The sequence below is a fragment of the Vulpes vulpes genome, chromosome 3 (genome assembly GCF_048418805.1).
Source record: "Vulpes vulpes isolate BD-2025 chromosome 3, VulVul3, whole genome shotgun sequence".
Taxonomy (NCBI): domain Eukaryota; kingdom Metazoa; phylum Chordata; class Mammalia; order Carnivora; family Canidae; genus Vulpes; species Vulpes vulpes.
Genome location: NC_132782.1, coordinates 113,293,374 through 113,305,413, shown reverse-complemented (window position 1 = coordinate 113,305,413; position 12,040 = coordinate 113,293,374). Strand labels below are relative to the sequence as shown.

At 49.0% G+C, this 12,040-nt stretch overlaps 1 protein-coding gene across 1 annotated transcript; it reads right to left on the bottom strand.

Moving 5' to 3' along the window:
• Positions 1-3,850: 3,850 nt before the first annotated feature.
• On the bottom strand, positions 3,851-11,593 carry LOC112909153 (uncharacterized). Its single transcript, XM_072751297.1, has 13 exons — positions 11,511-11,593; positions 10,991-11,275; positions 9,967-10,045; positions 7,512-7,789; positions 6,558-6,665; positions 6,207-6,371; positions 5,942-6,019; positions 5,285-5,344; positions 5,130-5,162; positions 4,876-4,926; positions 4,614-4,706; positions 4,256-4,528; positions 3,851-3,960 (listed from the first exon to the last, which is right to left on the bottom strand). The coding sequence occupies exons 1-12, from the start codon at positions 11,591-11,593 to the stop codon at positions 4,486-4,488; spliced, it is 1,356 nt and encodes a 451-aa protein (XP_072607398.1). The 3' UTR covers positions 3,851-3,960; positions 4,256-4,485.
• Positions 11,594-12,040: the final 447 nt, after the last annotated feature.

Sequence of the window (12,040 nt, the reverse complement as noted above, 5' to 3'; positions counted from 1 at the left end):
CTTTCTTCTATTTCAGGAGATGATTCAAAGTTACTTCCAGCGACTTCTTTAAGTTCGGGAGACAAATGGGAGAGAACCCGGTTTGAGGATTCTTCAGATTTCTCTACCACTTCCATTAATTCCTCATCTTGGCTTGGCTTAGCTAACACACTTTGGTCTTTCGTATCTGGAGATGATCCAACACCACCTCTTTCCCTTGGCGGGGTTTTAGGTGTTTCTCTGAGTACTGGTGAGGAATCAGGCTTATCCTGCACTGGAAGAGGACTCAATTTGTCTCTTGGTATGGAAGATGATGCAGTAAAATCCTCCTGAAGGAGTAAGACTGATTTCTCTTTCAATTCAGAAGGCTCCAATCTACTCTGCCCCAGAAAAGATTTAGAGTCCATTGCAGGATATGGGGAAGAGTCAGATTGGGACTTGCTTTGCTCAGGAGACAGTCCAGATTTTAGCCTAGGACTTGACAATTCACTTCTTTCTGGTCTTGCTGGAGATTTGGGTGCCAGCTCAGTGACTGGAGATGAGGACCTGGACTGGCCACCCATAAGAGGTGTCTGAGATTTGCTCTGCAGAGATGGAGACTCAGAATGACTCTGTTTCATTTCTGGACTTGAAGTATCAGATCTAGGATCTGGTGAAGTTTGAGATTGTCCTTTCTGTTGCAAAGAGGAGGCTGCATAATACAGCTCTCCTGGTGGTGTGCTAGACTTTATTCCTGGACAGAGAGAGAAGGATCCTGAACTTTGTGCTGGTGAGTCTTTAGACTTCTCTTGGGAACATGGTGATTTTGATTCACTAAGACTGTGCCCTGATGGAGTTTGGGGCTTTACTTTAGGGCATGGCGAAGTAGACCCTGAGTAACTTTGTCTTGGTGGTGTTCCAGGTTTCACTTTGGTATCTGGTGAGGAGGACCTAGAACGGCTCTGTCTTTGCAACAATCTAGATTCCATCTTGGAGCAAGGAGACTCTGATCTGCTTTGCCTTGGCGGTGTTTTAGATGTCACCCTACTAGGACTAGGAGAAGAGGAGCCAGAATGGCTTTGGACTGGTGATGTTATTGCCTTGACTTTGGGTTGTGGAGAGGATGACCCAGATCGGCTCCGTCTCGGAGGTGTGCTAGATTTTACTCTAGGAGGAGAGGACCCAGAGCAGCTATGTCTTGAAGGGGTTGCAGATTTCACCTCAGGGTCAGGTGATGATTCTGAACGGCTCTGTATTTGTGGTGTTGCAGATTGTTCATTTGCCTGGGGACTTGTTACAGACCCTTGCCTTGGTGGTGTTCCAGACTTCACTTTAGGTTGAGGAGATGAACTGCAACAACTCTGTCTTGATGGTGTCTTAGATTTCTGATTAGAAGGAGGTGAAGAACCAGACCGACTTCGCCTTGGTGGTGTTCTGGACTTAGCCTTTGGTTGGGATGATCCAGAGCGACTGCGCCTCGGTGGGGTCCTAGACTTTTGTTTAGGACATGGAGATGATCCTGAAAGGCTTCGCCTCAAAGACAAGCGAGATTTTGCTTTGGACCGTGGTGAAGAAAGAGACCTGCTCCGCCTTGAAGAAATGCGAGACTTTTTCATTTCTGGGCTTGAGTTGGACCTGCTTCTTCTCTGTGACGTCCTGGATTTGTTCTTCCGTTCTGATGATGAACCAGATCTGCCTCTTCTTTGTGGTGTTCTAGAGTGAGATCTTCCTCGTCTAACTACACTTCTACTACGAGATCTTCGTCTTGCAGGTGTCCTAGACCGAGATCGTCCTCGTCTTGCGGGTGTCCTAGACCGAGATCGTCCTCGTCTTGCAGGTGTTCTAGACCGAGATCTCCCTCTTCTGGCTGGGGTTCTAGAGCGTGACCGACCACGTCTGGCTGGGGTTCTAGAGCGTGACCTGCCACTTCTCCTGGCTGGTGATCTGCTACGAGACCTCCGTCGTACTGGAGACCGAGTCCTAGATCTGCGCCTAACAGGTGTTCTAGAGCGAGACCTGCCCCGCCGGGCTGGTGTTCTAGAGCGTGACCTCCGCCTGGCAGGTGTTCTGGATCGTGACCTCCGCCTGGCAGGTGTTCTAGAGCGAGACCTGGCCCGGCGGGCTGGCGTTCTAGAACGTGATCTGCCCCTAGTGGCTGGGGATCTAGAGTGTGACCTGCCTCGCCTTGCTGATCTAGACCTACCTCTTCTCTGGGTATTTCTGCTTCTAGACCAGCCTGGTCTCTGAGGAGACCTAGAGCGGCCACGTCGCTGGGGACTTCTGGAACGTCCCCACCTCTGTGCAGACCGGGACCTACGCCACTGAGGGGACCGGGACCGAGAATGACCCCTCTTGGTAGGGGTTCGAGACCGAGATCGCCCCCTCTTGGTAGTAGTAGGGCTACGGGACCTCCCAACTCTTCGAGAAGGGGTATGAGAATGTGACTTATCCCGCTTTCCCCGGCCATGTGAGCGACTCTTGGATGCGGGAGAAGAAGAAATCTCTCGGCGGGACCCAGGAGCTGGTGCAGGTTTAGGACTTTCAGGGGAAGAGCTGGCATGTCGAGAAACTTTGGTAGGTTGAGGGGATGGTGGGCAGCTCTCTGAAGAAGACTGGGGAGGTTTCTCAGGAGACTTAGGTAGTGAACGGCCCCTGGTTGGGGAACCCTCAGATGGGGGGTTCACTGGCTCCTGACTTAAGGTGGTTGTTGCAAGGGGTTGCGGGGAGCCGCCATGTTGCTCAGCAAGGAGCGGAGTGGGAGCAGGTGGTTCTGGGCCTGTGCTGCTCCTTTCCGGAGAGGGGCTAGGTCGAATTCCAGATTTCTAAGAGTGGAAAAGAAAGTATGGATAGGAACATAAGCACCAGAACTTCCTATTAAGACCCCAAACACCCTTTCCAATGAAATTTTTCCTCTTACACACCCCATCACACCAACTGGTCCTTTTTCTCACCACAGGCAGTCATTCGTTAATGAAAGACCGTATAAAAAGACAGTGGGGAAAACATGAAAATATGGACAGGCTATCACTTTAAAAGTCTTATTATCTAGAAAAAACACAACGTAAACAACTAACATATGACATTTTTCTAACAACCGTAACAAAGTGCCATGGCAACATAAAAAAAAGGCACTTTTATTAAATTGAGAAACAAAGCAATTTCCTAAAGTGGGAGGCATCTAACTTCACCCTTGAAAAAAAATACTGAAATAAAAAACAAAGGCAAAGGTTCGAGGACATGACTTATGTAAATAAGACTACGGTTGGTGTAGTTATAAGAGCTTTAAATATAAAAAAAAAAAAAAAAACATTAAATTTTTGAAGTGATCCATCCTGTAGTTAGAAAACTTGATGACATGAAAAAAAGAACAAAAGGAACTAAGAATTTAGTAAAAAACTATTTATGGAATTTATGAAGAAAACATTGTGAATAAGGCTCAATCAAAATACCCATAAAATGACACATACTTAAAACACAAATATAGTAGCGTGTTCAAATTGCAGGCAGCAAGCCAGTGGGTTGGAAACGAGCATTTAAGGAAATAAAAAAGCCTAGATATCACAGATAGTAAAGCTAAACATAATTTAGAAAAAATAAACTTTTACCCAGACTATATATAAACACATTAAAGGACAATGACATAAAACCTATTAATAGCCAGCACAGTCTGAAAACCAGAATTCTGAAGAATTTGTAAATACAAAAGAGAACTTGATCAAAAAGAACCAAATTCACTTCTTTCCTTCTCTTTAAACATCCATCCTAACCCTGCAACGCAATAAACATCCATTAACTCAGAAACATACCTCCTTCTCTTTATCTTTGTTTTCATGAGGACTGCTAGGCAGCTTTGTAGAGGGCTCTGGGCTGCTAGGCTGCCCTGTATTGGTGGTACCTGGTTCTTTAGAAGGCGCATCTCCCTCCCCTCGACGCCCTGAAACGGGGGAAGGACTTCGCCCAGTCAAGGCAGTTGTATGGGTTTTTGCTGCCGTACTTCGAGACCTGAGGAAGGTAATTGAGGGCAGGGAAGAGGAAGGAAATCAGCTCAGGGAAGAACAGAGAACCCCCTCCCCAACTCCCAACCACCTTTACTGACTGTACAAACCCTCTTCCAAAAAGCCTTCTGTTACACACAAGACTCAACTCACTCATGGAAATTCAAGTCCAATTCACTTTGGTCCTTTTCTTCCCAACACAGTTCCCAGAAATGTTCTCCCTCTACCCCTTTATTCACCTCCCCCAACCTCCCCAAACCCTCCACCCTGCCCATTCCCTACCCACTTCATTCACAACTCACCTCTGAGCCCACCTCCTTCAGGAAGCCTTCCCCGATTAAGGAAGCCAGGGTAAGGATTCCTTCCTCCCCCAGACACCACGAACAAACCACCACCCCCCCTATTCTGGCAGTCCATATACATCAGAACAAAACAAAAAAAATAACAAAATAAACAAAAACAAAAACAAAAAAAAAAAAGAGAAGGGGAAATGTATATGTCTGTCCATCCTGTTGCTTTAGCCTGTCAGCTCCTAGAGGGCAGGGACCGTGTCTTCCGAATGGTCTGTGCAGCGCCTAGCACACCGTGGGCGCTCAATAAATATTAAATTGATTAACCCACAAGTCCCTCTCCCTCCCTTCCTCCTGGACCACCCCTTACCGACTGCGAGAAGTATCAGAAGAGGAAGCAGAGTCAGCAGACGTTGAACGGTGGGCCCGGCGGCTCTTGGGGGCTGGTGTTGTACTTCGAGACCTGAAGAAAAGCCACAACTCAGAGTGCTGTCTCACTTGTACTGAATTCTCCTCATCCATCACTCAACCCTTTACCATTAGTCAAGAACATAACTCTCCTCATCCCCCACTCTGTAGCCTTCACCTACTTCCTAAGCAAATTACCCTTAAATCCACACAAATTCACTTACCGCTTCCGCTTCTTGTCCTTAGATTTACGTTTGCTCTTTGGAGTGGGAGACCTGCCAAATAAAAGATTATTAAAAATAATCATTTTAAAAATTAATAAAACCAAGAATGAAATGAAAAGAATCAGGAAATTATTAACAGTCCAAGATGGAGGAATTGAGCTATACTGCAAGAAGCTCTCTAGAGAACAGGTAAGGCCAAACTGGCTCACCTTTCCATGTGCCACTATGCCCCTTATGCCCCAAAAAGCTCTTACCTATGCTTTCGTTTTTTGGATTCCGACTCTGACCTGTTGGGATGGAAGAGGGGAGGGGAAAAAAAAAAAGAACATGAACCAATACCTATGCCTGGAACAATCAAGCCTCTCCAATCACCCCACATACTCCAATCACCCCACTTTATATCTCATACCTGTGTTTCTTCTTCTTAGAGCTCTTCTTCCTTTCTCGTCGAGGAGAGCTGCTCTCTGACCTGCTAAACATGGGTTCAAAAACAGTCATCCTGCTTTGCTCCTTCCATAACTTACAATCCATCCCCACAAAGGCTTCTAAATAAGAAAAACTAACAGCACCATGGTCTTACACCTAAGCCCAGAACTTATTTACTCTCCAAGAAGTTTAAGTACCTCTGCTATGAAGCAATAAATCTCAAAATGAAAAAGAAAATCCAATTTAAGATATTGCTAGCTAGTTCTCAGTTGGCAAAACTGCAGAATCAACCCTTTCCCACTCAAGAAACATACATATTTTTCCTCCAACTGAAATCTGAATGGTAACTCCCAGGACGCCTGGTTGGCTCAGCCTTTGGCTCAGGGCATGATCCCGGGGTCCGGGATAGAGTCCCACATCAGGCTCCTTGCAGGGAGCCCGCTTCTCCCTCTGCCTGCGTCTCTGTCTCTCTGTGTTTCTGTCATGAATAAGTAAAATCTTAAAAATAAATAAAGAACAGTACCTCCCTCTTCCTTATCTGACAATTCTTACCTCCTTCCTAAAAGCAAGAACTCCTTATTTCCAGAAAGAAAAATAGAATTTGTTCAATAGCTATTGAGTAACTTTCCAACTAACTTACCGTCCTCTATCTTTCTTCTTTTTTTTCTTCTTTTGCTTTGGGGTTGGTGAGCGAGAACTGCTGGATTCCCGGACAAGGCTGGAGAAAGATAAAGAGTAGTAAAGACTAAGACAGATCTTAGACATTTTAGCTTCAAAACAACAAAATCTGAACAGCTTGATTAAAAAAACAAAACCAAAACCCAACCAAGAAACCCCCACAGAAACAAAAAACAAAGCTTAGAATCAAGAAAAGCAGCTGATATGGGTCCCTTGGCTTTGAGTACCTATAAGGTTTGGGAGGTTCTGGAGCTGGTTGTTTAGCTTCTCGAGCACGACGCTGAGGATCAAAAGAGCTGCCATCCACATACGAATCACTGATGCCAAAGGCAGCACGGAGTCGCTCATTTTTCTTCTCATTCAGTTCTGCCAACTGGTGAGTCTCAGTTACCCTAAGGGGAAAAAAGGCAAAGCTCAGAAAGAGTTAGCAAAGAACAGAGTCATAATCACATAACTGTAGGCACCCAAATGAGACTGGGAAAAGAACATGAGAGCAGGCACAGAGTACAAGGTAAAAGACAACAACAGAAGCAGCTATTTAGGGTTCTGAGGAAACAAGTGACAATTAAAACACTCACGCTGGCCTCTGTCCTGGGGTCTCTTCCTTGCCCCCAGGGTTCACATCCTTCTCCAGCAACATGAGTCGAAAGGTAGCCACTTTTTCCTGAATTTGCTGTTCCTCGTACCTAAAGAACAAATCCCTTCAAGGTTAAAGCTTGACTAGGCACTTTCCCCAGTCCCAAGTTTAGTTTCCTCATTCCCAGGAGAATCCCTTTCCTTTCCATGCACACATAAAACTTCACTCACTGTTACCCAAAGGGCCTTTCTCTTAAATCTTGCTATTATCTTTCTTCTCTCTGCTTACCAAAGCCTCTAGAACAGTGGATTTTAAACATGCTACACTCGAGGGGCCAAAAGAGTAAAGTTAAGCAGAATTCCAGGTGTTCCTCCCCAACTTCAACAGGCTATTTCCTGAGATTCCAAGGTAAGGTACACTGTATAAAAAGGGTGCCACTGCTGAAGTTTGAAAACCACTGCTCTAAAAGGTTTTCTGCCTGATTGTGCTCCAAAATTTCACTTCCCTACCCATCATCCCCTTATCCAGGTATTATTCCAGTTCTTCTTTTCCTGCCTTCGATATTTTCCAAGGCCTCAATCCTTTATATCCATTTACTTTCCTCTTCTCTACCAATGGCAACACCTGTCAGTTTATACCTTAGCTCTTCTCTTGCCTGACACCTGCTTTCCCACCTCTCCCCTTAAAGCACATTTTTGTTTCTCAATGGCTCCCCCCTTTCCCCAAGTACCTTCACCTAAATAATTCAGACTCCCTCAGGCTTCCTCTTGTCGCAGTTACCTCATCTCCCACTTTCAGCTGTCCCTTAACTCCTTTCCACTTGCTAACTCCTTAACCTCCTCCCCTCCTACAACTCCTCTCCAAGTCTCTTCAACCAGCCCTAAGCGCTCTACATCCCACCTAATTCCCCCAGCTCTGCACTCAGTGCTTGGCTCTCCCCCAGCCCTCCCCTCACCCCTGCTCTTCCATCATCTCCTCCAGCTCGAGGCATCGCAGCTCCACGCGCCGCTTGCGCTCGTGGTCCAGGATGTCAGGATTAGGCCGCTTCACCAGGGCAGCCTCCAGGCGCCGCAGTTCCTCCTCTCCCTTGTAGTCAGGCCGCTCACCCCGGCGGCCCCGCACCAGGGACAGGTTGCGCTGGACGTAGCCGTTGGTGCCGCTGCCCCGGGGCGTCGGCAGCCCGATCCCGTTGTACATGGCCCTGTGCCCGGGGGAGGGGGGGCACCACCGCTCCTGAAGGGGAGCGGGGAAACACGGGTCAGGGCCCTGACCCCAAACTAACCACCACCCAAATCCCTGTTCTCCTTCATCCCTATTTCAACATGAATCTCCACATTACACCTCCTTTAGCTGCATAATACTCCTGGTCTCCTAACAAAAACCCTTCCTTACCTTTCCTATACTTTCCATTGAATGACATCTACGCTTACAGCCCTTTCCCCCCAAAATGCAAGAACTATTCCCATTTGTTTGCGCCTAAATGTTCTTTTCTACCCTAAAAAAAAACAAAAACAAACAAACAAACAAAAAAAAACAACAAGAAACCTATTTCTCCCAAGTTTCTCCACACTATCTCTTTATTCTCCTTTGGCCCCAATAAGCACAAGTGACGTCTCCACCAACTAATCTAATCCCAAACATCTGTTAACTGACTAGGATCTTCCAACACGGCACAACCACCACCATGGATCTGTGTCACCTAAAGGCCCACAGTCCAAGTTCAAAGGTTCTTCTAAAAACTGACCCGAAAACTTCAGACCACCCCGATACAAAAACAAAACCTACATATTTGAACTGTGGACTAATTGGTTCTGACACAAACCAAGTGTCCTGTGCAGCCTCACACTCAAGAATAAAAGCCAGCACGTCTATCATAAACATATGAAGCCTGAATACAGAATCCTCTTCTTCTTTACCTCCCAAAAGAGACCATTTCTTTGATTCCAAATATTATAAGCTCCTATTAACTACCCCACCTAATAACGTATTCCTTTTATTTCCTTCCCAATAGGATTTCTTACATGATCTGCAGCTCACCCAAATCTCGTTAGCTTTTACACATCATCTGTTCTCAACTCAATGCTCTGAACACATCAAATCAGCCTCCTCTGCTCCAACTACCCTGTACTCTCTACATTCCTTGCCCTCAACTTATTCAGAAGCCCCCTCACACTTTATACCCATCTTCACTAACCTCAAACTGTCAGCTGTCCCTGGCAATCCTCTGTGTCTCACTTCCAAGAGTTTCTGCTCCAGCCCTGTCTTATCCCTTTCATGTTATCTCCATGCCTCCTACCAAGTTCTATTTTCTCAACCTGTTCCAAAGAACCCTCAAACCCCCATTCTTCTGGTTAGATCGCTTAGTTACGCATATTCTATTTATTTTCCCTACTATGTATGCTTTATTTCTTCCCTCATCTTATCCTGTCGAAGACAGCTTCACAGAGCATAAATGAGGAAAAATTACCCCAAGAATGAAACCCAAAAAATAAATAAAATTAATTAAAGAGATAAAAATGGATAAAAAACTTATTTTTAAAATTCTAAAAATTTTTTTAAAAGTATACAAACACCTGGAAAAATATACTAAAACAAACAAAAACATAAGTATGGGGAGACAGTGAATGGAAGAAAAATTGCCGAATTCCAGAACTGCTTGTACCTCTATCCCCAAACTCTAAAGGCTGGATCCCTGCCCAATCCCATTAGCAGACTCAAGAAAGCTTGGGGGGGAAAAAAAAAGGCCTTACTAAGGTAAAGGAGAGACAAAGCTAAATCTAGGAAAGGCAAGTAAACATGCACAAAAAAATTGAAAAATCTCCTTACAGCACAAATCACTTTCTCTACCTTCCAATCCTCACTTCATTTTCTCAAATCCCAATCCTCCCTACTCTAAACCTAGGTCTCTTTCTCTAAACCCCACCTAATTTCTGCCTCCCCTAAAGAACGCTTCTGACATGCAATTAATTCTTCAGCTTAACCATTCACCCACACTTCCATACCACCTCACACAAAAATCCTCCCACTCCATTAGGAGAAAAAACCAGTAGCTGCTGAGAAAAGAGTATTAAAACACAACGAAATGTAGAACTTTTAGAGAACAAGCCCCCCCCCCCCCCCCATCACACAGCTTCAGAGGCAGTCCTCAAAACACTAAAAGGAAGAACCTAAGGGGAACATCAACACAGAGAAATAACCAAAAAAAGTAACTTTATAATAAAACAGGCATTCTTAAGTGGGATCCACAGACTGGGAGAGCACAAAAGTTACTCAAGCTAAAGTCAGAGTAAAAATAAGCTGCAAAGCAAGACAACAGAGTATTTCTTTTGTTGGGAAATTTATCACAATGCCTAACAAAGCGTTAGAAAGCAACCTGGAAATTCAATACTAAGATACTGAAGACAACGCACCAAAAACAAGGAGGTAGACGTGCAGGAAAATGGACATAGGTAAGCGCGGAGAGGGGGCATTTCGGTGGCTCGGAGGACACTATGGAACCCAGAAAGTTTGAAATATTAGTTCAAGAAGAAAAACTAATGGCACACACTTAAAACACAACACTGTCTCCGAATTTCTGGTCCAGACGACATCTTAGATAAGCGTGAGTGGAAACGAAGCCTCCGAGAGTTGGGTGCCAAATAATGCCTGAAACGGCGCCCAGCGATTCCTTCCCAAGGAAGGGCTCCAACGGCCTCCTCGGCTTTAACAAAACTTTTGAGAAAACGATTATAGAGTGAAAAATGAAAAAAAGAATTAAGAGAGACCCAGTCTGCCTTTACGTACCTGGGCCGAACGTCTTAAAAAAAAAAAAAAAAAAGCAGAGGGAACAAGGTTTGCAGCGCCCCTCTGCCTAGCGCTTCGCGGCCCGACGCGCGGGCACCTCGTCCCGGGCCTCCCAGCAGCGGCCGGGCTGCCGAGGCCTATTTTCGGCCTTGAGGCATGGGGGAGGAGGCTGCGCGGCGCCCGGGAGTCTGGGCGACTCTGCGCCGGACCGCAGGCCCGCAGGAGGGCCCGGAGGCCGGAGGGGCTCGGGGGAAGCGATCGGGGAACTGGCCCCCGCCGCCGCCTCCCCACCGACAAAATGTCGGAAGGGGCAGCCGCAGGAGGGCCTCCTCGGCCGCACGCGTGGGGGAGGCGAGAAGCCGAGGCGCGCGCTCCCCACCTCCCCGCCGAGAGCGCGCGCGAACCCGAGAGCAGTCGGCGGCGCGAGCCGTTGCCATGGGGGAGGGGAGGGCAGTAAAAGCCCGCGCGCGACGGGAACCGAACGCAGCCCGGGGGGGGAGGGGAGGCAGGCGAGCGAGAGCGTCCGCGTGAGCTAGGAGCGGCGAGCGCGCGTGCGCGCGGCGGCCTGGACCGTTCTCCGCGCGCTTTGGCCTCGCGCCGGGGGCCGCCGCCCCTCCCCCACCCGGCTCGCGCGCTCCCTCACCCTCTCACCCGCCGCCGCCGCCGCCTCCGCCCGCCGCCTCCGAGGGGGAGAGGTGCTGCCGCTGCTTAAGCTCCCGAGTCCCTCGGGGCCTGGAGTTGCCGCCTCGCCTCGCCGGTCCGCCCGCCTGCTTCAGCCGAGACCGACGCCTCCTCGCTTCCTCAGGGGCCGCAGCGGGCTCCGACTGCGCCACTCGCACCCCGCCTGGGCCGCGCTGCACGTCAGCACGACCAACTAATCGCGTCAGCACGCACCCGCGCGCGCGGCGCAGGGCCTGTCGGGAACCGTAGTACGTTCTGCGGCATAGTGCGCAGGCGCCGAAGCCACACCGGGAACTGTAGTTTCTTAAGGCCCGAGGGAGGGTCAACTCCACTGCCAAGGAACTACAAATCCCTTCGGCCAGTGCGACGAAGGGCGGGCAAGCGGCCCGAAGAGGGCCACGTATTCCAGAGGGTTTCCGCCGGGAGCGGGGCGGGGCACAGGGCCTAAGCGCCACATCGAGGGTCGCTAGCGCGCTCCCCGCCCTCCCACTTTCGACGCAGAGCACTGTGGGAGTTGTAGGTCATGCGTGCCGGGGGACCCGTATGTGGCTTAGCCAGGGACGCGGCCGCCATTTTATCTCCCCATGTTTGGAGTTGATGGTGCGAGCCCAGCGACATAGCTGCTCCCATGTGAGCGCGGGCTTCGCGGGGCGTTCCCGCGGCCGCGTCGCCCTCGGCTTTCAGCCCCCGAGAGAAGCCCCCCGCAGCCCCCAGGCAGCGGGCACGCCCCTAGCTTCTGAGCCCAGCGTCAGGCGCAGGGCAGGGCCCAAGCCGAAGGCCGCGGCAGCTGCGTAGGCCTGGACCGCCCGCAGGCCGCTGCACCCGGCGCTGAGCCGGCCCGTACCGGTGGCTCCGGCTGAGGAGGCCGGTGGCCAGGCTGCGCTCTCCTCCGGAACCTGGACAGGCTCGCCGGGCACGGCGGAAATGTCACAAACACCCTTGGTTGCTCACCCCGCACGGGAGGGCAGGTCTCCCGTTACCGACTTAAAGTCCGTTTCTCCAGCCGCTGTCTCCAAGGAG